This window comes from Chelonoidis abingdonii, chromosome 9 (assembly GCF_003597395.2).
Source record: "Chelonoidis abingdonii isolate Lonesome George chromosome 9, CheloAbing_2.0, whole genome shotgun sequence".
In the NCBI taxonomy this organism is placed as follows: Eukaryota; Metazoa; Chordata; order Testudines; family Testudinidae; genus Chelonoidis; species Chelonoidis abingdonii.
Window position 1 is genome coordinate 67,923,455 of NC_133777.1, and position 27,945 is coordinate 67,951,399.

The 27,945-nt window shown below is 40.7% G+C and overlaps 1 protein-coding gene and 1 pseudogene across 1 annotated transcript; both read right to left on the minus strand.

Moving 5' to 3' along the window:
- Positions 1 to 1,909: 1,909 nt before the first annotated feature.
- Positions 1,910 to 27,945, minus strand: BTBD1 (BTB domain containing 1). The gene is made up of 8 exons (XM_032790635.2): positions 27,762 to 27,945; positions 17,179 to 17,335; positions 16,484 to 16,589; positions 11,027 to 11,224; positions 10,564 to 10,756; positions 9,898 to 9,985; positions 7,700 to 7,846; positions 1,910 to 5,358 (listed from the first exon to the last, which is right to left on the minus strand). Exons 1-8 carry the CDS (start codon positions 27,842 to 27,844, stop codon positions 5,200 to 5,202), a joined length of 1,131 nt encoding a protein of 376 aa, XP_032646526.1. The 5' UTR covers positions 27,845 to 27,945; the 3' UTR covers positions 1,910 to 5,199.
- LOC116830947 (U2 spliceosomal RNA) lies at positions 9,308 to 9,417 on the minus strand (annotated as a pseudogene).

Below are 27,945 nucleotides of genomic sequence, written 5' to 3' on the forward strand. Positions count from 1 at the left end.
TTTTTTGGACTGAATGGAAAGGTAAATACGTCCCCCCGCCCCCCAATTGATCCGTAGTGTTGAACTGTTTAGTCTAAAAGCGTACACAGAGGCCTGTGACCCTGAACAGCAATAGGAATAAACAAACAAGCAGACAGCTCCGGCGGGAGATCCCCAGTGAACCACTCCAGGTCTTCGCCCAAAAAAGCAACTGTCCATCGGTCTGGGCTGCTTTTCCGTATCCCAGAACAACTGATTGCCCACTCCTGTATTATGGATCCAGGGCCTGACCCCTGCATTCAGAATCTCCCATAAACTGAGTAGCTGTACTACGGGCTAGATAAACCAATCCATTAGCCTTCTGCTATCCCTTTAGCCAATGCTGGTTACGTTCTTGTAACTACTCTTTACACAGAATTTTCCCTTTTAACACACCTAGTGACAGTTACAACAACATAGGGACTGCCCCTGAAATTAGTTTTATCCCCATATTTTAGCAATAATTACATGAAGGAGCTACCACACAGGGGGACTTGCAAACCATAAGTAAAATACCCTGGACAGCTGCTGCTGCAACAAAGCTTTGTCCTTTTAACAAAAGTATGTGTTTATTATAGCCCTGAGACTCCCTCATCCAGTGTTTTTTATATCATTGCAAGACTGGTAACTAGTGGAGTGGCCTGCTTTTCATTAGTCATACCTAGAATCCCCACTCAAGGAGCAGGGCCCCATTCTGCTAAGCACAATATAGACATGAAGTAAGTCCCTTGTGCAAAAAGTTCTTACTCAAATTGGCATGGGAGAAAGGGTGGGGGAAATACATGCAAATTTTGCACAGGAAACAAAAGTCACACTTTGAAACCTAAGTAATCTGAAAAAGGAGGTAGTAGGAAAAGGTATGCAGAATGCACTGTTGGTCTGTGGTAATTTTTATGATTATCTGACCAAGCTATTAAGATAGCTAATACATAGCTATGGGGAGTTATTGGACTGTGTTAATGTACTGGTGAAATTTAATGGGAAGGCAAAACAATAGGTAAAGGATAAAGCAACAGCAAAACAAACACTCAGGTCAGTTATTTTAATCAGCTATGGAAAGGCAACAGCCAGGTTCCAGAGCCAAGAGAAGAAAATGATTTAATATGGTTAAGAGGACACATGAAGAACTAGGTTAAACAGAATTTACTAAAACTTGAACAAAAATTATGTTTACTTAAAATCAGATGGATTTTAGACTTAATTTTCTGCTTGTTGTGTACCTTTGGCTGAATAAACAATACATTTGATTTGAAGAAACTAATTGGTTTTGAGTCATGTCATTCAGCCACTGGTCACAGAGGGAAAGTTTCTTGTAGGTGCTAAATACAGTCAGGCTTGTCAACTTATCACTGTTGGAAGATGGTATATAACTCAGGGAATTCAGTCTGAGTGGCTGGACCAGGGGAAGGGAGTGAAACTTATTAAAAGGAGCATTTGAAAAAGATTGCCAAGGGAAGAAGTGTAAAGATTTTTCAGAGAAGCTGATTATTAGGTGGTAAGAAACTGGGAATGAGAGTTGAGCACAGGTAGTAATCACAATAAATTAACAGAGGAAGGAGGTGGAGAATAGCAAACTCAGGAAGGAACTCAAATGTAGACAAGCTGTTGGATAAAAGATGACAGTGGAATAGGCGGAAGGTGACAGAGTAACAGGCAGAAAGGCAGTAGAAGCATTCTAATAGACCTGAGGGGGGCAAGATTATAGTAGTAAGGATAGAAAGGAAGAGGTGGCTACAGAAATGAAGACATGAGATGAGCCTGTGTGCAGCATAATAAATTCAAAGCTGGCAGGAGTTTGGTATACTTAATACTGCCCAAGTGGTTGTGCACCAGTTTACCCACTTGTAAAACTGGCATATAGCATCTATGACAAAGGCAGAATGAGACTGAATTAACATTTCTAAAGCACTTTATCAGATGAAAGACACTTTGGAAGTGCACCAAAGCCTGGTGCCCATCCCCAGAATTACCTCATAACAAATGAGCACAGGTGAAAAAACAGATTTTAATTACCAGGTAGCAGTAATCATAGGCTTAAACATGTTTTAATCTTCTGCCATAATGCCTATATAATGCAGGTATTAAGTTACATTAGCCACAGAAGAACCACTGCAAAAAACTTACTAACAACCCTCAATGAATCATCCAGCAGATCACTAGCAACATTCTTTAAACTAACCAGCTAAGCCTTGAGGATTTGGAAAGAATAAAAGGAAAGCTGACTCCCTCTACACCAAAGGCTCTCTCTAGAATACTTAAGCACATATTTGCTATTGCATTCTACGTGCATGATCATTGAACTCACAAAATATATGCAAGTGGATTTGTCAAAGTTGGCCCAAAGATACTCAGGTGGGTAACTAAGAGTTATTTACTATATCAGTAAATGACAAGCATTAGAGTAAAGGTATGATAAACAGTACTTGTGGACTGGCATACACTGATTTATTTTTAATTTAATAGTTAACCCTTTATTTTGCAATAACTTATGATTTTTTTTCTTTGTTTTTGCTATCTTCAGTTAGGAACCACAAGAAGATACATACACTTAAGAGTTGGGGCAACAGAACAAAGAATACTGAAAACTTTAGTAACCCATTTTACAAGATGTTTTGGTCAGGTTTTTTAAGCTAACTAGTGACTTTCATAGGAGAAATGACACATTAGCTCTTGTATTTAATTTCAGTGCCAAATAATGTACCTAAATAATTTATCACTTGCCAGACAGGAAAATAGAAATAATTCAGCTAATAGACTATCAGAGAAATAGGTATTGAAAAAAATACATTTTTTAAGTAGTTACTGTCAGCATGATAGAACTAGATGAGATTTCTTAGCACTTCTCCGTGATTCATCTTTCAATAGCTTATTACATTTCAAGGTAGACTAATGCTGAATATTCAACATTATTTTATGGTTCTACTCTAGATGCATTTTCTCTGGTCCTGAAGTGTACATATTAATGACTTATCTTTGTAAGTAATAACAACAACATTAAGGCAGAAGGGAAATTTCCAACCTGATAATTAGGCTTCTGTGAGTTCTTCTATATCAGCCTAACATTTTTCCATCTAGCAGCTAGAGAAGGAATCCCCACTTTTGTTAATGTCCCTGCCTCTACATAGCTGGCTGGCTGCTTGCATGTTACCAATTATATTCACCACTGCTAAAAATATTATGATTTAAAGGACAATTAAAAGGAGATCTACTAGACACAAACCATTTTCCATACCCTAACATAGGAAGTCTGAAAGAAAACGGATGTGGTCCATTCTTATTACTCACCACCAAACTAAAGAACTATCAGGCCGATACCAGCTCCTTGGCTCAGCAGAGCTTTGTAGTAATGATGAATGAATGAATATAGTAAGTCTCAGCTCAGGTGTATTTAACAGTACACCAATTATTTTTAAAAGACAGTATAGTTTGAAAGCACCTGTAGAATCCTCTCCCCAGCTCTAGCTGTCAGGCCTGTAAATACAGGTTAGACCAAAAAAAGTGAAATGCAAGAGCACAAAGGTACCAGAAGTCATGGTTTACACAGTTACTGCTGCATTTCTCTTTTCATCTAATATATATTGGCTAAGGCAGCAACAACTATTTATTAGTATGTCACAGGACTTCAGTGACTTCAAATATCTATATCTAGACATATGGCACTAGAAACAGCAATCTAAAGGAAGTTTTCTTAAGTTCAACTGACATGCATTTCACTTAACTACAAAAAAGCTTATTTAAGCTAAAGAATTGCACGTTTTTTGAACCACCTTTTTTACACTACATAGCAATGTAAGAGGACTTTTGACTGTTAATGCCATTTCAACTTTAAAGCTGCTCTAATTTGATCTCAGTGGTTACTGTATGTATTTTTAAAAAATTACAAGACTTTTGTGCAAGCAAAAAATGGTATGGGATTTCACTCATTTTAAGCGCACTTTAAAATAAACATACTATATGATCTAAATACTCCTTATTTTTTATCTGCTAAGATAACATTAGTGGCATTATAAATAAAGTCAAAAATAAGTGTACACTCTGTACCGTACCTATGGTAGTAATGTAGAACATTAGGGAAACAGTCATTGCTTTCAACTACATACTAATTTCTTGTGATATGGTTTGTAGGAGTGTACAGGATCCTGTGGAGTGAATGGAAATTTTCACACTTTGTTTAAACAACAACTGCAGAGAATGCTGCAGAGTATACTGACCATTTATGTACATTTATTGCACCTTTCAATTGGCTGCACTGCCTCATACCCACTTGTAGGTATTCTCTGGAACTAAATGCACAAACAGATAAAGTTAAATCAGATCAAGATTTTAGTGCTGGTTAATGCTTGAGCATCCAGGTCCTAGAATACTATTAATAGAAGTCTTGTATTTTCATATCTTCACATTATACATTTTTACAGGCATATTTATATACAATAGTCATCACCACAGCAACTTACATGCTCCAATACATTACTATAAAATACACATTTCTGAATGAAACCAAGACCACTGAAGTATTGTACATTGCAGATCTCAGCTATAAGTATGTGCTATATTTCTTTAATACAATTCCAGATACTGTTTACAGTGTTAACCCAGGTATTTATTCATGGCTCATTTAAATAAAAAAAAAAAAAATATAAATCCAGTTTTGTTGCTGTAATTAAAAAAAAATGGTCATTGAGTCCATAATGGTCATTGCATTTTAGTATTGACTAGAGTATTTTAGAGGGAAATGCAAGTCTGGGACAAAGCAATATAGCTATTGCGTTTTTAAAGAACCAAAAATACCAAAATTTCATAACAAACAAGGAGATCAAAGAAGAATTTCACCAAATGCTGAAGACAATGGAAGGGGTCAGGAAGTAAATTAAACCAACAGAACACAAGATAATGTTTAAATACCTTTACAATATAGAGTACTTCTTACTTTCAACATTTTGTGAAGGTAAAAGGAACTACATCTGTTAACTTATTGATATCCTGCCAAAATCATGGAGAGAAAAATAGATTTTTCTGGTACCTCCTATAAGAAATGTTCTAGTTTCATAGTACATGAAGAGATTATATATTTATGTAAGTTCATAGAATTTAATCATTGCCACCAATAGCCAAGTACTTTATGCCAATGTCAGTCTATACATTGCTACATGTATTATCTGAGATGAACTCTATCATGTGTAATTACGTATAAAATATTATTTCTGGTATTTGTCCATCTTCTATCGATGTACCATTGTTGTTACCGGGTGAACTAGAGAAGGAAAAGCAGGTTTTGCTAGCAGTGGGAGATTCGTGGATTACTTTCTTCAATCCTTTTGTACCATAATGTGAATCAGGACCCTAATATAAACAAAAGAAGTGAATTGAAGAAAATGTAGCTATTTAGTGAGCAGAAAGATTTAATGTGTATAAAGCTAATTATATATATATATATACACACACACACATATATATTTTTTGGTAATACATGCTAGACTAATACAATTCAAGGCTCTTCAGAGGTACCACAGACTAAAGGAATGCTGGAGCTTGTTATAACCTTTGAAAAGAGAATTCGACACCAACACGTCTGCTTTTCATCTGGCAGCCAATATGCCAGAATGTTTCACTTAAAGTGGCATTTTTCAGAATAGCTACAGCATTAAGCGACGAGTTACTGTATGAAATTTTGCAAATCTGCATACCAGAAATTTCAAACACTTTAAAGATTAGTATAGGCTTACATAGTAAATACACACAGTAAAAACAATGTTAAATGAATCCAATTTTCCCATAAAATTTAATATAATGTAAATGCGGGGGGGGAGGGGTGTTAGGTCCCAAGGAAATTTTTTGGGGGCAGACAAAAGGCATTATATACTGTGGCGTGGAGGTGCCCCTGGCTTAGCCCACACAGGCACAGCTCGCTGCAGACAATGAAGAGGCAAGGATGCTAGGAAGCACCATTCACAGCAGCAGCTTCCCCCCAGAAGAATAGGTGATGACTTTGCCAGGGGATGCTTCAGGCCTGCCTCTTCTCACCCCCACTCCACTCCAGGCCCACCTCTTCCCACTCCCGCTCCACCTCGTCTCTGCTCCTCCCCCTTTCTCTCTGTGCTTCCCTGCCACCAAACAGCTGTTTGGCAGCACCTAGGACTTCTCTCCGGCTGGCTTTGAAGGGGAAAACACCACTTCTCTCCGGCTGCTAGTTGCACGGCCGCCCCTGCTCCTCCTGAGTCCTCCAGCCTGTGCTTGCAGGACTGCATTCCGAAAGAGGCTTTAGAGCTGCAGGCCAGGGCCCTGGGGCCCCCTTAGCCCTGGCATTCTGCGTGGCCCTGCCTGCCGGAGAGGGAGGGGGAAGCTTCCCCGCTCACTCCCTCCCTCCTTCCCAGAAAGTCCTAAGTGCTGCCAAATAGTTGTTTGGTGGCAGGGGAAGCGCTGGGGGGGAGGAAGGGAGGGGGAGGAGGCGGCGAAGAAGAACTTATGCAATGCTCCCTTGTAGTGTCAGCCAAACAATGTTATAAGAGAGCATTGCACAACTTTAAACAAGCATGTTCCCTAATGGAGCAGCAACCTAACTTCAAAATGATGTTAAGAGAGGAGTTACTGTATTTGATCTTTGGACAGAGAATTAGATTAGCCCGCCGCCCCCGCCCCCCCCTCCTTAGTAATAGACAAAGCAGCCTATGGATGTTTAATAGAGGACTTTTAGAAGTGATAATACACATAACAGGTAAACCTGAGCTTAAGAAAATTTAAAAACATTTTTTGAAGTATAACATTGATTAGCAGGAAGAAGAATACAGTTAACACAAATGACAGATTTGAGTTTTGATGCAAATTTCCACTAATACTATATTACAAAGGCACATTTTCACCTGTGCAAGTAAACTAATAGCTTCAAAATTGCATCCAGAAGTAACATTTTTAAACAATGTCACAACCTACCAAAAAAAACCAAAAACAAAAACAAGCGCATCTCCTAGGAGATGCCCACCTTTATTCCAGCCCCAGTACATCAAGTACAGAGTTATGTGGAAATCCCAGATCTGGCTTAAGGAAGAATTCCCCAATGCAGGCACTGAGGAAGACAGACGCAGGCTGTCTTCCAAGAGCTCTCTTGCAAACCATGATGTAGGGGGCATGCCACAGGTGGGCTGGGGAACAGGAGAGAGAGGAGCTGCAGTGCTGAGAACGTGGTTCTCAAACTTTTGTACTTGTGACCCCTTTCACTTAGAAAGCCTCTGAGTGTGACCCCTTTCTTATAAATTAAAAACATTTTTTTATATATTTAACACCATTATAAATGCCGGAGGCAAAGCGGGGTCTAGGGTGGAGGCTGACAGTTCATGACCCCATGTAAGAACCTTGTGACCCCGAGGGGTCCCAACCTCCAGTTTGAGAACCCCTGATGTAGGTAGTGCTGCTGCCCATAAGCAGTAGGGGATAGTTACATTGGGATCTGCTCTGGTTCCTGCATCAGCTTTGGGAAAGCATAAAGCCACAACAGCTCCACCACCCCCTTGAAAGCCAATTCAAAAATAAACACTTCAAAAGCAAAACTAGACAATTAAGAAAAAAAAAGAGTGAGAGACTTACAAGATGTTTCCCTACCAGATAGTTTAAAATTTGGGTAAAATATTGGTTCCAAACAACTTTCCATTATGTTCATTTCTACACTCTTACTCTTAAGCATGCTTACTTTGAGTGTTGCACAAGCTGTGTAGGAGACAGTTGGCAATATTTCTATAGGTTCTTTGAACATAACTCTGAACGTATTAGCAGTTCCATCACAACTAAATCCAGTATCATTTTGTCCCAGTGTTTGATTTTTTTCATATTCAATTATCTGCATAAAAAAAAAATAAAGTAGAAGTGTCTTTTTACCTGTTAGTTTACAATTTTGAAGAAAACTCTAGTCACAGAAAACCCAACCAAGCATCAACATATGTAAGTGTCACATTCTGGGGTACAATTCAGACCAGTGAAGGGTTTTGTCACTGCCTGCCCTGTAACCCTTTGCTTTGCTGCTGTAGTTCCCAACCTGGGCCGCTTACAACCAGCCTACCAGCATGCAGGTCACACCCTCAGTGTCTGTGTATAGCTGCAGCCCTGGTCCAGCAGCTCTGACCCCAGCAGCTTGCCAACAAAATGCCATGTCAAACACTGGCTTCCACCAGCCTTGGTTACTCCCGGCAGGATGATCCCAACAAACTCCCAAGTCCCAGATTTTCCCCAAAAATGTGCGTTCTGTAATGTCCAGCTCTTTCCTGGACAACTCAGATATTAAGGTTTGTTGCTCCTGTTATGAGTTAATATTCAACAGTTTAACTGGAGTTATCAAACAGTTCAGTTTAAACACAGCCTTGGAATAAAACAAAAAACAAGATAAGATTTTAAGTGAATTCAAGTATAAGTTAGAAATGGATACAAGTAAATAAAAATGAAAACGTGTTTAAAGGCCTAAAACTTAATTTAACAAGTTTGGCTCAAGGTTTTTGTTTAAGATGGCCTTTCTCACTCACTAGTTTGCAGCATGCTGGTAACGGACCCTTTCCTTGGTCACATTCTCTCCTAGTGGCCCACAGGTGCTGGTGCCTTTGTCTTAGGTGAAAGAGAGAACTTCAGGTTCTCCGCCCCTTTCTTTTATAGTCCAGTGAATGTTGGAAGTAGATTCTTCTGAAGGTTACCAGTCAGCGTAAATTTTATCCAAGCAGTAAGGAAGGCGACAAGGAATTCGATAGTAAAGGAGGCTCCATGCTTTCTCCTCTACCCCCATTTGTTTTTTGCTGAAATGCAAATTTTTCTGTTTCCTGACATCTCTTCCCACTGCTGAGGACCCCGATTGCTACTTGCATGTAAACTGAGGTAAACACACATTCCTTCCTTTATGATAGGCCCATTTAACAACTTTGGCCTAGACAGACTGTCCGGTTTTTAACATGTGCTATCATCATACAGGGGGAATTCATCCCTTTACGTATTCTGTTAACTACATACATTAAACCATGATATTACTGACCAGTGAGTTATTAGTTTTTCCGTGGTACCTCACAAAGCACATTTTGTACAAAGATTATTACAATGGTGTGTCAGGTGTGACTACAAGGGTCCTTTCAGTCACAATAGGACTACTTACATTAGAATAAGCATTACAGATAACAACAGTTCCCTGTTCCATCCAATTTAACACAAAGGGTAGTACAACCTCAGTAGGGGAAGGTGTGTACCATCCGCTTGTGACACAATTAACATCTGGAATTTTAATGAATGGGAATTCACCCCGTCATGCACTGGGAGTAAGAAACAGGAGTGTTGATCTAGTACAAAAAAAATATCTCCTGTAGAAAACATATCAGATATTAAACTGATAAGAACAGATACTGCGCTTGATCTTAGCTCATAGAGCCGAGAAGCGATACTAACTTTTAAGTAAACCCATACTGGTGTCCAAGACACCTTTAAAGAATAAATATCTTCATAAACAAACAGGTGCTCACTGAAAGATCTAAAAAACACATCAGTGCATTCTTCCAAGAACGTAGCAACACCTATAGAACTTTATTACTACACAATTCTGTTTTATGTTCATTTTAGCTATTATACTCTGACTACAGATTCTATTAATCTCACATTTCCCATGTTAATTTTAAGGGGAGAATAGGAATAACTTGCTAAAAATAAGAAAGTAGGACTCAGAAGTTTAACTTTCCATCTCAGTCACACCCAAGGGACTAACAATAGAATCATATTGTTGAAGTCAATTCACATTTTTATATGCAAATCTGAACTGAATAATTGCTCCATCTCAAATCAAATTCATAGTAAGCCTTATCTTAGTATTGTTCCTTGTACCAAATTTAGTTTCTACTAAGCGATTTAGTTAAAAATATACTATACCTGTATATTGACTTGATAATCTGTGGGTCCATGAATAGATCCATACAATCCAAATCCCACTATGGAAATTCTTCTATTAACTGTGAACCTGACACAGGAGACAGGCGAGTTATAAGTATCACATTTCAACAGTAGTCACAGAGCCCTGATCTTGCTCCCACTCAAATCAGTGGAAAGACTCCCACTGATTTAAAAGGTGCTGGATCAAGCTCAAGATATAGCACTATATACAATTTAATAAAGCAAACCAGGCTTACTGTAAAATGAAGTTTTATTAAAGAGATGGCATCCTAAGACCTCAGTTTTACAACTAAAGGCCCCAGTCCCACAAGGATCATTCTGAAGGACTCAGTATACTGAACAACAAAAATACCTCTATTTTGACCAGCTCTGAAAGGAAACATTTTAATGGTTCCAATTTTAAATATGGCAACGCATGTTAGCATTAATAAGCTATACTCTAGAATCCACCTAAACTATTTTTCCAGAATTTCCCTTTATTCTCTTCATTTTAAATGCTTTTATCTATGTTTGTGCACACAGTCTACTTTTTAAATAGACAGTGCAAATATATCTGTGGTGAATCAGTATGTTACTGCTTTCAGTACTACAAAGCAGCATTTGAGTCGCATGTTTTCTTCTCCTTGGACAACTCAGGACCAATACCTGATTCGGTCACTTGTTCCACTGTACCCCCAACGACTCTCCACTTGCTGGAACCTGTTTATGCTGCATTCTTTTCCTCTGAGGCAGCATCTCGGTCGGTCAATATAATCAACTCTAGGTTTAGGATTGACCGTAAAATGCAAAAAGAGATTTACCACTTCCCGATCTGACAAAATTCCAGACTGAGCAGGACCTAGGAATAGAAGAAGCATGTTTCTGAGAATGATATTTAAAATTTTAATTCTGAATTATTGTATTTAAATAAACAGTGCAAAAGTCCACCATGATTTGTCTCAGACTAGCACAACTTTTGCAAGCTAGACTGTTTTGATAGGAAGAAGTGAAATGCATTTGTTACTAACAGGGTAGTTGTGAAAGGTTTGTGAAGTTAGTCCCTTATTAGCATAGTGTGTTTTTCTGAATTACATTAACATATTAGTATGATAAAGTAACCCACAGTTACCTGCTGCAAACTCTTCAATAGTCATTAGTGGAAAACGGATTAGAGATAGAGCTTTTCCAAGCACTTTCTGTTTGTTTCCTGACGTCACAGGCAGCTGCTGTCTTTGACACTCTGCTTCTGCCCAGCGAACAACAGCTCCAAAGAGTCTACTTTCTCTAATACTAAGTGTGTCTCTTTCTAATACTGCACACAGTGTGTCTAAAAAAAAAAAAGTTACTAATAAATTTAGGCCAGTTTTCTCCTTTCATAGCAATTTCTGTCTTTACATATATTAAGTCATCTTTTTAAATTATACAACTTCAGTTAAGAATAAACTTTTTGATTAAAGAGCCCAAACTACTTTAATATAATAGAAAACGGATTCAATATACATGTAAGAGATCTGTTTAAGGACTAAATAAATGTATTGCAAAAAAACCCACCACAGATATGACAGTTATGTCTTACGTGTAAATCAGTCTTCTGGAACAGTGTACAGCATCCAATCCAACAGGTTTTGTCTTGCCTGCTTCCTTCTATAAAACAGCATATGAATTTTCTTCTTGATTCCTAAAACTAGGACTATATATAGGTATAGATATATAGTGCCAAACTGCTGCTCTCATGTCCCAAAGAGTATTTCCAAAGCTAGAGCAAGATCAAGAAAGGAAGTGATCAAGCAGATTGGTGAATGTACAACTATGGGAAAGCCAAATTACTCATAATATAAAGTTGTCCTCATTTGAGTGTCCATCTGCCAATCTGGATCAACTACTGAAATGCAACAATCAGCAGAATGCACAAAAAGAAAAAAAAAGTGACAGTGTAAGGATATATTAAAGTGATCTTTTAAACAGATAGACGTCTGGCATCCAAAAAATTAAAAGCAGTACTAAGTGTTCCAACTCTTTTTATATACACAGCTCAGATTTTAGTGAAGATCAGTGGGACATTAAACTCATGGCTTTGCAGACCTCTCCACATGAAAGTCTGTTGTTCTTCACACAGGACCTATTAAATAGGCTCAAATCTATGTCAGAAATCTTGCTGATACTAGAAAAAGATTCTCTGATTGCCATCTAACATGTGACCATAGATAACTTGTCCTTTTTTTGTAAGCTCTGTAAATGAGACCACATCCAATTTCCTAAAGAAAACTGTTCCTGTGGAAAAGCGTAATCACTTGACATCCAGAGAATGTAGTTGCATCTACTTAGACTGGAAGATGTCCTGATTTAGGTGGAAAGGCACATTATTTCTACTGCTGTAGCACCTGGTAATGGATCAGGCCCCCATTGTGCTAAGCGCTGTACAAACAGAACAGTTCTGTAGAGAATTTCAAGAAACATTTTCCTGTCGTCTTGATATGATTTAAGGTTTATATGAATGTAGCCCCACCAAGAATAACAGCAGTAGTTGAGATTCTTCTTTCTAGTCTACTAGTCACCCAAACTAGAGATTTCATGATCCAGTCAGGAAAGACGGATTTCCTGGAGAGGGACTCCTAGCATTCACAGCTGAACCCACAAAGACTTGAAGAGGGTGCAGAACAGTAACTGGATAATGTCTAAACCTGAGAACATAAGACTGAATAATTGAAGGCCCTGACTGTTATGTATATACTATGTAGGAGTTCCCAAACAAACTATAATGATTGAAACAGCTCTGTCTAGAGAAGAGGATGAAGGATATGAAAACCAACTCCTGGGTGAGAAAGCCCTGCCGTAAAACAAGGGAGTTTCATTTCCTAAAGTAATTTACACAATGAAATTTATGATTTTTTAAAGAAGTTAAAAAAATGTTCTTCATTGTTTACCCAGCTTTGCACTTTATGAATAGGACCTGTGAATTTTTTCTAATAAACTATTTGAAAATTTACCCAGCTCTCCTCTCCATTTATCAAAAAAAAAAAAAAAAAAAAAAAAAAAAAAAAAAAACCCCAAACACCTCAAACACAACAGGTATGTAGAACTGATGTTTTGAACAAGATTTATTGGAGCTGTTTCTAACTGTTTGGACTTGAAAGAAACATTCAGATAGTGGAAAATCAGATTATCTTCTTCTTAAGGGCTGTTATTACAATACCTTGAATACAGAGAAAACATTGTAGGTGCCAGGTGGAAAGGATCATGTATTGGAAGAGTCCCCGTGCAGGTAGAATGAAAGAAACTTGTGAGAAGTTGGAATGAGCACAAGCAAGCAGTTGCACAAAGCCAAAACACAAGAAGTTTAAGGAGAGGATGGTGCAATTTTCTCTCTTTTCTTTTTTTTTTTTTTAAATAAGGCCAGACTATCCAGCCTTAATCTGAACTTTCTTCTTTGCATTCTAGCTGATTTTGAAACAAGTCTTGGACATAAGTTCCATCATGACTGTCTCTCAAACTGGATTGACAAAGCAGCTGGATCCTGAGTGAATACCGATATAACTCATCTCTGGCCAGATCATGCCTGCACATGGGAGACTGTAGGCCACAAAGGGTATGTCTAAACCACCATATACACCTTGGCTTAGCAGAACTCGAGTCAGCAGACTTTGGCTTTGTTAACCTAGGGCTTGAGCATCTACACATTCATTTGTAACCCCAGGTTAAGAACTGTTGAACCTTGGGTCCAACTTGGGTCTCCAGCATCTATGCTGCATTATGTGGGTTTGAGTCCAGCTATCCATATCCCAGAATTCCTAGCAGGGCAGGAAGTGTAAGGGCTGGGCCCTGCAGCTCACTTGGGTTCAGACCAGGGAAGGAGCCAGATGTCCTTTCCAGGGAGCTGAACTACCCGTGGAGCCCATGGTCAGCTGCAGCAGATGATGATGACACTTCTAAGCCAGCCTGGAGAAAATGCAAGCCATGGTCCCAGGAGGTGGAGCAACTGGGAGAGGAAGCACAGAGTGAGCTGCTTGGCACAGAGAGCGGGAACCAGGTGCCAGTCACTGCAGAGAACAACCCAACCAAACACCAGTAGGAAGCAGCCCAGGAAAACGAGACTTTCGGTCTACTGTGTTGCCATGTGACGAGGCAGTGACTTCTTGTTTCCCTGCTGGCCCCACGATGGGAATCACCGGTTGCTCCAAGGGTCCTGGACTGGGACCCGGTGGAGCAGGGTGGGCTCAGATCCCCCTACCCCACCCCCAGCCACGCACTCAGGTCTGGGCAAGCACTAATCCCTAGGCCCAGGGGCCTGAGCCATTGCCTGGTTGTTTGCTCAGCCTATGCCCAGAAGGCCTGAGTTCTTGTCTATTTAACAGTTTAGCCCTCAGGCAGGAGCCCCAAGCCACAGACTTCTTACTGGCCCAGCCCCCATCCTGGAGACTGGAGCTACCATGTACCAAGGGGCTCAGCTACAAACCAGGATGACTGGTTGCCCTACTCAAGTTTGAGCACCAATTCCCCACCGCCAAAGGGATGCCACAAGAGATCCAAAGAATCTTATGCCACTAAACTCGACTGTCCAAGGAACAAAAGGTCAGCGTTTGGGATTGTGGAATACTTTTGGCAGACTCCCAGAGCATTAGTCCAGGGGGACTGTGTCTACACTGCAACGCAATAGGGCTTGAACCCAGGCACCCAGCTTGATTTAGGTTCTAACTCTCCACCTCTGTGGGGTCCAGAACCCTCAGTCAGAGCCCTGACTTAGGGCAATTTGCATGTAGATGGACGGATGTTAGGTTTCAGTCTGAGTTCAAACCATGAGCTTACATTGCAATTAGATGTATTTAAAATGTAGGGCAGAGAAAGAGGCAATTAGCAAGAGAGGAAGCCCAGTAGTTGAAAGTTAGCAATTTTCAGCACTTGTAAGTCAAAGTCTGAGAAAGCATGTAGCTGCAAAGGCAGGATTGTATTCATACAGCACTCAGAGGAATGCTACGTGCTTTACAGACAGAAAAGAGGAAAGGTTCCTGTTCCAGAGAGTCTGCATGCTAAACAAACAACATATAAACTATGGACAGCAGGATAAAAAGATGCAAACGAGTGTTATGTTCTTAGCACTTATTTTCTTGTTTATAATTTATCCCTTAGTTTTATATGCAAGTGTAATCTGAATCAACTTGAACCTCATTTACTCAGTTTAATCTTTTTCTGACTTCCAATCAATCATCTATTCCCCCACCCTCACTCCAAGAAAAATACATGAATTAACCTTAGTATATAGTCCCATTTGTTTCTTCCTTCCCTGGCCTCTAGCAAAATAAGCTTTAGTCCCATCTTTTTCTTGTGTATCTCAACACCATGGTTATTTCCTCTCCCTTACCTCTACACAGATACTCTTCTTAACACTTTGCTGAGGTTGGTTGTGATGAAGTCAGTGGTGTCAGGTAATGTACTGCTTCTCCTGCCAATAGTCTGTTCCCTCCTGGGAGTCTAGGCTCGAGCCCACTCATAAGCTGGAAGCTGATGTCAGTCTGGGCTATTTACAGTATTAAGTTTAGTCAAGAAGAATATACATATGCTGCTTTCATAGCTGAAATTAGGCAGGACTAGCCCAGTAGTTGAGCGGGATTGGCAAATGGACACTTGAAGAGTAATTTAACCATAATGCTTCAAATAAAACTGAACATGCAGCAAAGGTATTTACAAAACCAATTTCTCTTTTTTTGCCATATTGGCAGCAATTTTTTTGGTAAATCCACTGATTGGCAGTACTAAAATCACAGGAGTGACCTAAAGCAAAATTAGAGACAGTGCTATAAATATGGCATATATTGTTAAACAGGCCCAAACCAGATAGAAATCTGGAGTGTTTTCAAGTCAGACACTCAAGCTTTTTTTAGTATTTTCTCACAGATTTAATCAGACATCACACATGAAGTATTATTGTAACAGAAATGTATAGTGAAAATTTAGAAAAATTCTTCAAAGATACCAGAAGATGCAAAAGTAACAACATTCACAATAAGGTAAAACTGTTTTTATGCATTTAGATCTTGTATTCAAACTTATATTACTCAGTGTTTCTTCTGCAGCGATTAAAAAATGAGTGAACTACAGTGGCCAAAATAATACTGTACCACTAAAATTCCTACACTAATTAGACAATGTAGACTAGCATATAAAAATGTTTGCTTCATCTTTCAAAATGGTATTGAGGTAAAATCCTTGTACTTTTAATGAAGTTCTAACTAGTTCTAATCAATGTGAGCATAGATTTTTAAACCAAAAATCTGATCCTAAACCTGTCAAGTTAAAACACTAATTTCAACATTATGTGATACCTGTAAACCACTATGTTACAAGAGGGTCAACTATTAAAATGGTCAAGTTAAACAAGTCAGTTGGGACTAATTTATTTGTTTAAATGGGTAAGCCTTTTAGCAGAGTTCTCGAATATGATGATTTTTATATATGGGAATCTTTTAGAGCCTATATAGCATACATGTTTCAGTGCATGCTTTGACATAAAGGAACACCGTTTAACAATGCAAATCAATACAGTTCTTTTACAAAGTTTAAATACATATTCTGGTAATAGAAGGCAACTTACCTATGTCAATATCAGTAAAACCTTCTGCACTTATTGCATCCATTGTACTTTTGTCTATAGTGTCAAGACAAAGACTAGCAAGCTGAGGTTCATCAAATAATCGAGCCTATGGAGATAATATATTGTTAACAGACAAATGGTACGACTGCAGTGTTGCGACCAACAGATTTATGAAGTAACCCAAACAAACGAGTTTTTACTCCAGAATAATGGATACATTCTATTTAGACAGCCTCAAGTATTCCTTGAGTTTGTGTCAAACGGCCCTTGAATAATGTACGTCATTAAGAGTTTTTGTATCAGATTTCTCCAATTATTACACTGCCAAAGATAAATCTCTGTATTTGAAATTGCAAGTCAAAACTACAATACTGGATCAAAATAGACAATGTTCTCAAAGAGCCTCAGATTAATTCATTAGAATATTAATAGTACTGAAGAGACCTCATGTTTATGATGTTCCAATAACTATATAAAAATACATTTACAAAGCTCTTTTCCTTTATATTATTTCGTACTCAAGAAGCTGAGTGACAAAGCTGCAATAAGGTGCTTGCAAAAGGACTGATATGCTGGATAGATATTTCTACGACAGACTAAAAGTAAGTAGACGTCTAACATTGTGTAAAATATTAGCTCTTGGGGGGTGATTTAAACAACAATATTTTCAGAAGCCAACATTTTATTCAGGTTACCTGGGTAAGAAGCATAAAGGCATTATCTGCTCTAAGGTGTTTAGTGAGAAATTCCACACAATGTGCTTCCAGGGCTGGGACTGCATACTTCTTGGCAGTGTAGAGAGTAGTCATAACTGTTTCAGGACCAATCTGAACTTCATCTGAATAAAGAAACCTGGAAATAATACAAAAATACAGAAGGATAAAAGGGATATAACTGGGGCAGAGCCGAAAATACCAACTAAATTTAAGAACAGGATTAACAGCCTCTTTGTATTGACAAAACAAATTAAAGAAGTGCACTAAAAAAAAGTTTGGTACTAGTGAAAATGTGGCATCATGTTAAGTTTATGAAAAGCTAATGCCATTAGATCTGCATAAGAAGTGTAACACTCCCTAAAACTAATCTTGCTGTACTGGTTTATTAGATATGTACAGCCAGTGAAGAGTAGCTGAGCTGGCAGAATTACTTTTAATTCATTGAAAAGATCTGGCTCAATAGCAAAAACATCTTGAATATGAGTATCAATGCCTTTGTTCCTACACCACTGCTCTCAATTCAAAGAAACTGCACACTACCCATCCAGCCATGAGGGGACACAAATCAAGGGACTTCCACTGCAATAACATTTTAATTCTAAGTCAGCATTTTCCCTCTGCAGGAAACTAATACACCTCTACCTCAATAAAATGCTGTCATTGGGAGCCAAAAAATCTTACTGCGTTATAGGTGAAACCACATTATATCTAACTTGTTTTGATCCGCCGGAGCACGCAGCCTTCCCCCCTGCCCCCCGCCAAGCACTACTTTACTGCGTTATATCCGAATTCGTGTTATATCGAGTGGTGTTATATCGGGTTAGGGATGTATTTCAGCTAATGGCCTTGAGTCTCTATTTTTTCGATAGAGGCTGCCTCAGGCTGAAACTCTGACCTGCTTCCATTGTTTTTGAGACTGCAGGACAGACTGGTGTTTTAATGGTAGCAATGAATCAAGAGACAAAAAGTGCGCACCAAAGGCAGCAAAGCCAGCTTTCTTGAAAGCTGTTACTTGTCGAGATGAGACAGGAATATTGATTCTAAATACCAATCACTGGGGGTGGGAATTGTTTGTTTTTTAAAATCTGTTATTGACCTGAAGAAAGTATTTCCAAGTCTGACACTACTGCATGTCTAATTTCCAGGCACGTTAATCAAAACTGCTCTATTGGTTACAGAAATACACAAAAAAGATTTCTGTATATTACAAGTCATTAAAAAACCCACCAATATTGGTTTAAACATAATAATTAAAAAGGCATACTAACAGAACAGGAATTCCTAAATCAAGACTAAAGGCTAGTCTGCACTAGAAGTGCTACAGCAGCGCAGTTGCACCGACGCAGCCTTGCCACTGTAATGCGTCTGGTGAAGATGCTCTACGCCAACAGGAGAGAGCACCATCAATATAACAAAACCACCTTTGTGAGAGGCAGTAGCAATGTCTCCTGCCAACATAGCGCTGTCCACACCGGTTCTTAGGTCGGTGTAATTTACATCACTCATGGGCTTGGCTTATTCACACCCTCAGGAAACAAATTATACCGACATACCTGTAGTGTAGACAAGCCCCAAGCCTCCTTTTTCCTTCTTGTTATTTTGGTTTTGTTAAATATCCATTATTTTATCTCATGCACTATTCTGAGACTCCTGCAACAATGAGGCACAACAAGGTGCTAAACCTAGAACATAAGCAGGTAACATAATCCCCAGGCTTTGTCACAACCATAATAATCTAATCTCCTTGTTTAAAAACCAACATTTTGTCTCTCAACATTTTTCAATGTACTTAAAAATATACACAATGCTTTTCTGGCGCTTACTTTAATATAAAAAGGGTGAGAAAAAAGCGGATAGGTTCCTATATTGTGTATACAAACCTGAAAGTCTATGGGGCTTATGAAAAAGTAGTTGAGAACTGTTGGCACTCAAGAAACTAACGTAGCTGCTATCATGCTCTAGATCTGCAATCTGATAATTTCTTCATGGGTAAAAGGTATCAAAGGGATCAACAGGTTACCTCATTTCATATTGGTTTTAGGTCAATGTGTAACAACTGCTCAAAAATCCAGACTCTCCCACAGTAGGCTGCTATCTAGTAATAACATTTGACTAATAAACTTAAAAAAGGAGACTGCAGAATTGATGGCCCCATACTATAGCCACAGAGCTAATGAAAAATGGACAGCACACATTTTAGCTCATCCTTTCATGTCAGCTTATATGCTTTTAATAGGTACTAACAAAAGCATGATTTGAATTAGTCCATAACATAGGCCATGTAATAAAACTTTGGAGTTATTTCACAAGCACTGTTGACAGATATTTTTGTATATATGATAAAGATTTGGCAAGCCAGTTGCCAGGAATGGTGGAGAGGAAGGGGATGATTGGAACAAACGATTTGCTGTGCTGTGCAAAAGGGGAAGACAGCAGGAGCAAGGCGGCAACCTGGAATTTCCCTGTGTCATGGATATATTTCGTTACTGGGACTCGGCCCGAGGCTAGTACCCTGGTTGAGGGATTACATCAGAAGGAAAGGGAAACAGCTGGAAACAAAGAACAGTTGAAAATGATTTTGGGAAACAGTTTGACTGATTTTGTACAGGAGCATGATAATGGTCTCTGGAAGCCTGAGAGCTTTACTGGTCCTGGAGCATTCCTGCAGCTTTGTAAGGAGATGGTAGTAAATAAAGAGAAAGATCAATTAAAGGCAGAAATAGAGGAGTTAAAGAAAGATAAAACTGAGAAAGACAAAGACATCCAGCCTGAAGGCTGAGTCAGACACTTTCTGTGCTCAGATAGTGGCACTGCAGACACGGGTGTGACAGTGAGCAAGAGAGTAACAGGCGGGAGCAGGAAGTGTCTGGATTGAAACAGCAGGCAATGGAGAGTGATAAAAATAATATTTTAAACTACAAATTAAGCAGCTGATTTTTTAATTTAAAAATAAAATACTTCATTTTGAAAAATCCTGATAGGATGTGGATTTTTTTTTAAATGACTGTAATATCAAACGTATACAAAAGATTTTAAACTTTAGCAGATTTAAATGTTGTGGTGTTAGTGAGCATTACTGAAACAGAAAAAAACATTTTGTGTTACTAATTTAGTACAGCTTCTATAAGCACGTTCATTAAGTCACGGCTGGCATGGGTGTATATTTTTTAACTTCACTGCTTAGAGTGAGGAAATTTTATCCACACTAGGACAGAAATGTCAACATGCCAATATATGATTTATGCTTCGTCTTGTCTGTATTAGGAAAAGTTGGGTGCATAATTTCTTATCTCAATGTTTCCAGTGTGCACATAGCCCTCTTTATATCTAGAAACTCTGTTTTTTTTAACTCCCATCACAATGCCTTTTGTGGGATTTTCCTGAGACAAGCAAAGCATTTTGAATAAATTCTTAATGTTCAAAAATGCTGAGTTAGAGAATAAAGAGGCAGGCACAAGAACTATTAAAAAATTGCAAAACAATGAGTCACTTGAAGATCTGTGTCAGTGATCCTGGAGCATTTCCACAGTACCCCTCCTTTTCCAGAATGGGAAAATCTGTCTGAGTGGCCTGCTTCTGAAGAATCCCTCTGCTTGTGTGTGTAGGGCAGTAGTTCCAAAACGTTGTTTGTTGCACCCTTCTGAACCAGGTCTGAACTTGTGCTCTGCATATCCTTTTCTGCATCTCACCTGTCTATAAATCTCTCTTTTTCTATCCATTTTCTAAGTACACAAAATTTTCAGAGAAAACTGTATTTCCTCAACACCTCTACTTTTCTCTGCCTTCAGTTTTCAGCCTCTCTCTTGCAAAGTCTCTCCCCATTCTCCCTCTCTTCCCCAGGTCCTGCATTCCCTCATTCCCTCTTTCCTGGTTTATACCTTATTGTCTCTTCCTGTAAGGCTTCAATGTCAATTTTTTCTCCCTCATTGTATAAGTAAGAATGTGAGAAAATGTTCAGAGGCAATTATTTTATAAAGGAAGCAACTGAGATCACTAAGTCCCCCAGACCACATCATTTTCTTAAAAGAGAATCTCCCCCGAAAATTTGTCAAGGGAGTTTATTAAGCCCCCAGCAATCAGTTCTGTGGACAGTGGGGAATTTTATCTTCTTAGAACGCAAGAAAAAAAAAAGCAGAGAACCCTATCCTAAACTCACCAGGATGCACACAAAATCATCCCAATGGTCCCCCAACCACTGTAGTTGCTTTGCAAGAACACTTTTGGTCCTTGTTTAAAAAACCCTACAGGCAAGAGAAATATTGGATGGTAAGTCAACAAAGAGCAAGTCTACACTACAGTGCTACACTGGCACAGCTGCACTGTTGCTCTCCCCTTTGGCATAAGTATTTCACCTCTGTGAGTGGTGGAAGCTATGTCGGCAGGAGAGCATTTCCAGCTGACAAAGCATTGGTGTGGACAGTGCTTAGGTTGCTGTAACTTTTTCACACCCCTGAGCAACGTAACTTACATTGACTTAAGCAGTAGTGTAGGCCAGCCCAAAAAACAGTTATTTTATTCCTTAAACCAGTGTTCTCCAACCTTGGGACGCCGCTTCCATAGGGAAAACTCCCGGGGGGCCAGGCCGGTGTGTTTACCTGCCACATCCACAAGTTCGGCCAATCGCGGCTCCCACTGGCCATGGTTCACTGCTGGAAGCGGCACGGGCCAAGGGACTTACTGGCCCCCGCTTCCAGCAGCTCCCATTGGCCTGGAGCAGCAAACCATGGCCAGTGGGAACCGCAATCAGCAGAACCTGCAGACGCGGCAGGTGCTTTCCCTACACAAGTGGCATCCCAAGTTTGGGAAAAACTGTCTTAAACCTTTGAGCTCAACCAATAAGAATTTTTTTTTCCCCCCAGAATGGTTCTTCCCCAGAGATAAGTCCTCAGTCTTCTCCTTTACCTATTTGGTTATAATCTTGATTGCAAAAAGTAACCCACAATAAAATCATATTTTAAAAAGTTATTACTGAAGGAATAACCCTATTACTTTAAAATATATAAATAAATACTTTAAATTTAAGCTTGAATGTCAATACCTTCCTTCCAACATCTCTAAGTCATTTTCTAAATACCTTAATACTTTTAGGGTTTCACTTTTTGAGCCATCTATCAAAGATTGACAACTCTAATAACCAATATAAGCAGTTTTCATTTAGACAAAAATAAATGTTCACAAAGGAAAAGGAAACTACTTATTACTGCATAAAAGACCTAATGAGCAATTGTTTATGCTGTTTGATTACTTATGGGTAAGGCTACGATTTAGTCACGGAGGTTGTGGAAGTCACAGAATCCATGACTTCCAGCAACCTCCATGACTTCAGCCAGCTGTGATCGGGAGCTACATGGTCCCCTGCCGCCTGCAAGGGCAGGGAGCTATTGGGTACCCCTGCTGTCTCTGGAAGCCCCCTGAGCTCCAAGTCCCCGCAGGCAGTGGAGTACCCCGCAGCTCCCAACTGCGAGCTCCAAGCCACCTCAGACAGTGGGGAAACCCCCAAACTCCTGTCTGCTGCAGGTGGTGGGGGCCCCCGGAGCTCCCAGCGGTGGGGGAACCCCAAGATCCTGGCAGCTGCAGGCCCCTGATGCTGCAAGTGGCGGTGGTATCCCACAGCTCCCAGCCCACACACTGCAGGTATACTTTGCAGTCCCCAGCTGTTGCAGGCAGCTCCTCACCCCTGCTCTGCTGCCCCGCTTCAGGCGCTGTGGGGACCCACAGATCCCCATTTTTTCAGGGATATTTTTAGTATACGTCACGGGCAGGTCACAGCTTCTGTGACTTGTTCTTTTGTGACTTTTTCTTTTTTGCCTGTGACCAGTTGGTGACTTTTACTAAAAATATCCATGACAAAAACCTTAGCCTTAGTGATGGGCATTATTATCTTAGTAATCTCTACACTTTTTCCAGAAAACAGAGCTAAAAATAGACTGTTTCAAATGGAATGGACTAACCTTCATGCAGCTTATTTCCTCTGCTGAAATTTGTTATATGCAAATATGTTTAAATTTTTTATTTTAATAACTCGCTCTCCCCACCCCTCTCCCATTAAGAGCAAGCAGAGAAGATAGAGGCAGACTTTCCTAAATTCTAGAAACTGATGTAGATGCCAGTTGCACATGTAGACCTCCAACAAATAGCATTTTAGGAAAAGGGAGAACTGACTTCTTGTTTTTAACCTGATTTCAGAGTTCAGTAATCTGTACTTCTGCAGGAATTGATAGCCATCACAAACTAAAGCAGTAAAGAAGTGTGCCTTACAAAACACAGACAAACTTCAGTCTCTGTAGGTAGATAAAAGAGAATTAATTTCCAAGTTCTTTGAAATACTACCTGTAATTTAAGTCCTGTACATTTCCCCAACAAAAAAGAACTAACTTCAACACTATAGTGGTAGGGGAAAGAAGCACAGTTCAGACTGATTTGGGGACTTGACATAAGAATTTTCTAAAGGCTTGGTATATACTTGGAAAGTTTTGCTGGCATAGTGTATGTTAGAGATTGGTTGGTTGGTTGGGGGTTTTTTTTGGTCAACATAGCTATGGTAGCAAAACATCAATGCAGATGTAGTTATACCATAAAAAAAAAAAATCCTTTTGTTGGTAACAGCTTATTTCACTTGGGGATCTGGTATAAGCTGTTCCAGCAAAGGGGCTTTTTTTCTGGTGTAACTGCATCTACATTAAGATTTGCCAGTATAGCTTAACAGGGAGACTTTCCAAGACCCAAAAGTGTAGGCCAGGGGCCCAGTATCAAATAATCACTTAAGGTCTCAGCAACAACCTCTTTGTCACCCAGCAACTCATTTGCTTTACCATAGGCAGGAGATCACTACCCACATCATCCCCTGCCTCTCTAGCCTCATTTTTGTCCTTTTGGATATTTATTACAATGCAGGCTTGTAAAAGAACACTAATTTTAGGAAATTTGCCAATAAATGTGATATTACAAACAATCGTTGCATTTTCTTCCAGTATGCATTGGGAAATGGGATCATTTTAACTTTTGTATTCTCAGTTATAATACTGAAGTCACACTTTTTGAAAATTATAGTAGAAAGAAAAATGTCAAGTATTTCTTTGTGTTAAAGTTTTCAGTAGGATGGGTGTTTTTTAAAAAACATACTGAATTTATATTTTGTGCTTATATTGGCATACATAGAATTCAGGCACATTTCAAAGGCGTAGATGTATATTTCCAGACCAAATGGCTTCCAAGATATGGTAACCTTTAAAACATCACCAACCCCCTAGTCTGCCAGTGCTTTTATATATAGTGGCTTCCATTGCATTCTAAGGCCCCTATCCTTTGTCCATTTTTTTTCCCCCATAATGTTCAAACTGTAGCCTCTTTTTTAACACATGATTCTTAATTTCTTAAAGTTAAGAAATTAACTTAAGAATTGAAACTTAAGTCTTTAATCCTAAACTTTTTCTACTTAAATTTGACCTCTAACTATGGCTGTTGCTCTTTTAAAAATCCTTGCATATCCATCTTTTTCATTCTCTTAACATGAGAAACAACATTTTGTCTGCAACATACACCTTTACCTATCCCCTGTACACTAGCGCCTAGCTAGTTTTGCCATTCCCTCATGACTAAGGCTAAGATTTTGTCACAGATATTTTTAGTAAAAATCAGACAGGTCATGGGCAAAAAAGGAAAATTCACAGAAGCCCGTGACCTGTTCCTGACTTTTACTAAAAATATCCATCACAAAATGGGGAACTGTGAGGCAGCTGTGGGGCCTGGCTGGGAGCTCCAAGGACCCCAACCACCCATGGGGGCTTGAAGCTCCAAGGTCCCCCTCCCCCACAGCCCTGAGCTGCAAGGTCCCCTGCCACCAGTGGCCAGGAGCTGGGGGGGGGGGGAAGGGGCACCGGCCAGGAACTTTGAGGTCCCCCCACAGCCACTTAGAGCCCCCCAGTGCCCAGGAGCTGCTGGAGCCCTCCCCTCGCTGCCCCCAGCAGCTGGGAGCTGCAGAGTACTCCGATCACCTCAGAGCTCGGGGGCTCCGTTGTCTTGGGCGGCAGTGGGACCCTGCAGCTCCCAGCTGCCTGTGGGCTGAAGTCATGGAGGTCTTTGGAAGTCACGGATTCTGTGACCTCCATAATAAAATCCTAGCCTTACTCATGACTGGAGTTTTTGGCTATAAGCTCAAGTCACTTGTGGAGCAGGAAGGAGATGTTCTACTAATATCTTCAGGTGAACGAGGACAGCAAAAGTCAGCTGTTGCTTTACCTCCCAGGAGATGGGACTTTTAAAAGTCCACACCTGACAGAAGGAAACTCCTGGCTAAGAGCATGGGCAGGTGCCCCATTCTCTCCACCCTTCATAGTTTGTCCCTGTTGGTTCCTAGTGTAAAAGGCAGGATATCCTCACTCGATTCTAGAAGTCTTGTATTACTTCAGTGGAGAAGTCTCTGGAGGGTCCTAAATCAGTAACTTTCTCTCCAAAACCTTGACTGACAGAGGACTTACACCAGCTCCACCATATTCCATTACAAACAGATTGAGGGAGGACCTGAAAATAGCCTCAAAATTCTTATAAGCTCTTACAAAGCGACAGTAATTGATTTCTCCATATCCACTGAAGGACAAGAAGTAATGGAATTAATCTGCAGCAAGTGAGACTTAGGTTAGATCAGGGGTGGGCAAACTACTGCCGGCGGGACCATCCTGCCCGGCCCCCAAGCTCCTGGCCAGAGGCTAGCCCCTGGCCGCGCCCCTGCTGTCCCCACTCACCCGCAGCCTCAGCTTGCTCGCTCCGCCACTGGCGCAATGCTCTGGGCAGCACTGCTGTAAGCACCTGGGGCAGCGCAGCGGCAGAGTCCGGCCTGACCCGGTGCTCTGTGCTGCGCAGTGGTGGTAGCAGCCGGGTGGTGCAGCTGTAGCACCACCAGCGCTCCGGGGCTGGGGGGTTTGAATGGGGTGGCAGGGGGCAGTCAGGGGCCAGGGAGAAGGGATGGTTGGATGGGGCAGGGGTCCCGGGTGCTCATCAGGAATGAGAGAAGGGGTTGGATGGGGTCCGGCGGCAGTCAAGGGACAGGAAGTGGAGGTGTGTGGATGGGATGGCAGGGATCCCAGAAGGGCTGTCAGGAACCGGGGGGTTGGATGGGGCACGAGTCCCAAGGGGGGGGGTGGTTAGGAGGTGGGGGCTGGGCCACAAACCCCACCGCTAACCGGCCCTCCATACAATTTACGGAACCCGATGCAGCCCTCAGGCCAAAAAGTTTGCCCACCCCTGGGTTAGATCATTGGAAAAGCTTTCCAGCATTAAGGATGGTTAAAGTCTGGAATAGGCTTCCAAGGGAGGTGTGAAATTCCATCATTGGAGGTTTTTTAAAAAACAGGTTGGACAAACAACTGTCATGGATGGTAAGTGTACTAGATCCTGCTACAGTGCAGGGGTCTGGGCTTGGAACCTCAAGAAATTATCTTCCAGCCCTACATATCCCAAATTTCATAGAATTTAATCAGTTTTTATATTTATAAAAAGTTTAGCCTAATTGAACAGAATTTTAAGAGTTATCTACAAATTTATTCAAGTTATCAATTCTCAGTAATAACCTTGATGTACAATATAACCTTGTCTCTCATATAAATTGCCATTGACAATTGCCACCTAGGCCTCAAATTGGCTAGTTTTGTGTAGGATTTTAATTGATTAGATGATCATTCCTCCCCACCCTTAAATCTCTGCAATTGCCAGAGATCATAGACAGCATATGAGTGAATAATCACTTAATAAACAAGAACAGCAGCAAAAAAAAAGCACCTTTTTACTTGACCCAAGAAGAATAAAATCCATGAATCAAATCAATAAACAACACAGAATAGCAGACTCAATTCTTCCTTTATGCATTAGTTGGAAATAAGTAATTGCAACACACACAGACGAGATCTATTATTAAACTACATCTCCCACTGTCTTGCTTCAAAGGCAATCCCTTTGTAAGGACATTTAAGTCTCCTGAAATAAGCATTTTCTTTGCAGGGAAGGTACAAGAACAATTTGCACAACGGGCAACTCCAAATAAAGCCTAAGGAGGGTCCAAAACTAAAGAAAAACCCAAAAATCACGAAGTTCTTGTGCACGGAACTAACAGTTTGACCTTGTTTGCCAGACCACAGGATGGCTGTGCCTGGTTTCTATCTGTTTTGTGCCAGGTACAAACAGGTCAGGAATATATTAAGCATCCTGAACCAGTGACAAGAGAACAAAGGTGGGGGGGGGGAGGGAGTTGAGGAGGGTGAAGGAAAGTGCAGCAGCAAGCAGGCATAGGTGCAAGATGGAGAGAGGGCAAGGGGGCCAGGCACCAGCAGCCATGAAGACATATAATTAGGGCTTCTGCAGCCGGCTGGTTTACAAGCAATGTCACTCACTCCTCAGCCCCACACAGCGGTCAGAGGGAGGCGGGGGCCAGTGCAAGGGCACACGCATCAACCCGCCAGCTGCTGTCGGCGCTCAGGGCAGCAGCACAAGGTGAAGAGTCACCGCCAGCGGATAACCCGCTCCAAGCCGGCACAAGGGCAGCCCCCGGTCCCACCCCGCCCCGGCCTGACCTGAGCAGCGCCAGGAAGGCGGCGGGCTCTACGTCGGGCAGCTCGATCTCGGCCGAGGTGGTGGCCATGCCACCGTTGAACATGGCGTCGAAGACGGCGCTGCCAGCGGCCAGCAAGAAGCGGTGGGCGGGGATGCGCTGCTGGCCGGGCCCGGGGGGCCCCCCGCCGCCGGGTTGCCGCGGGC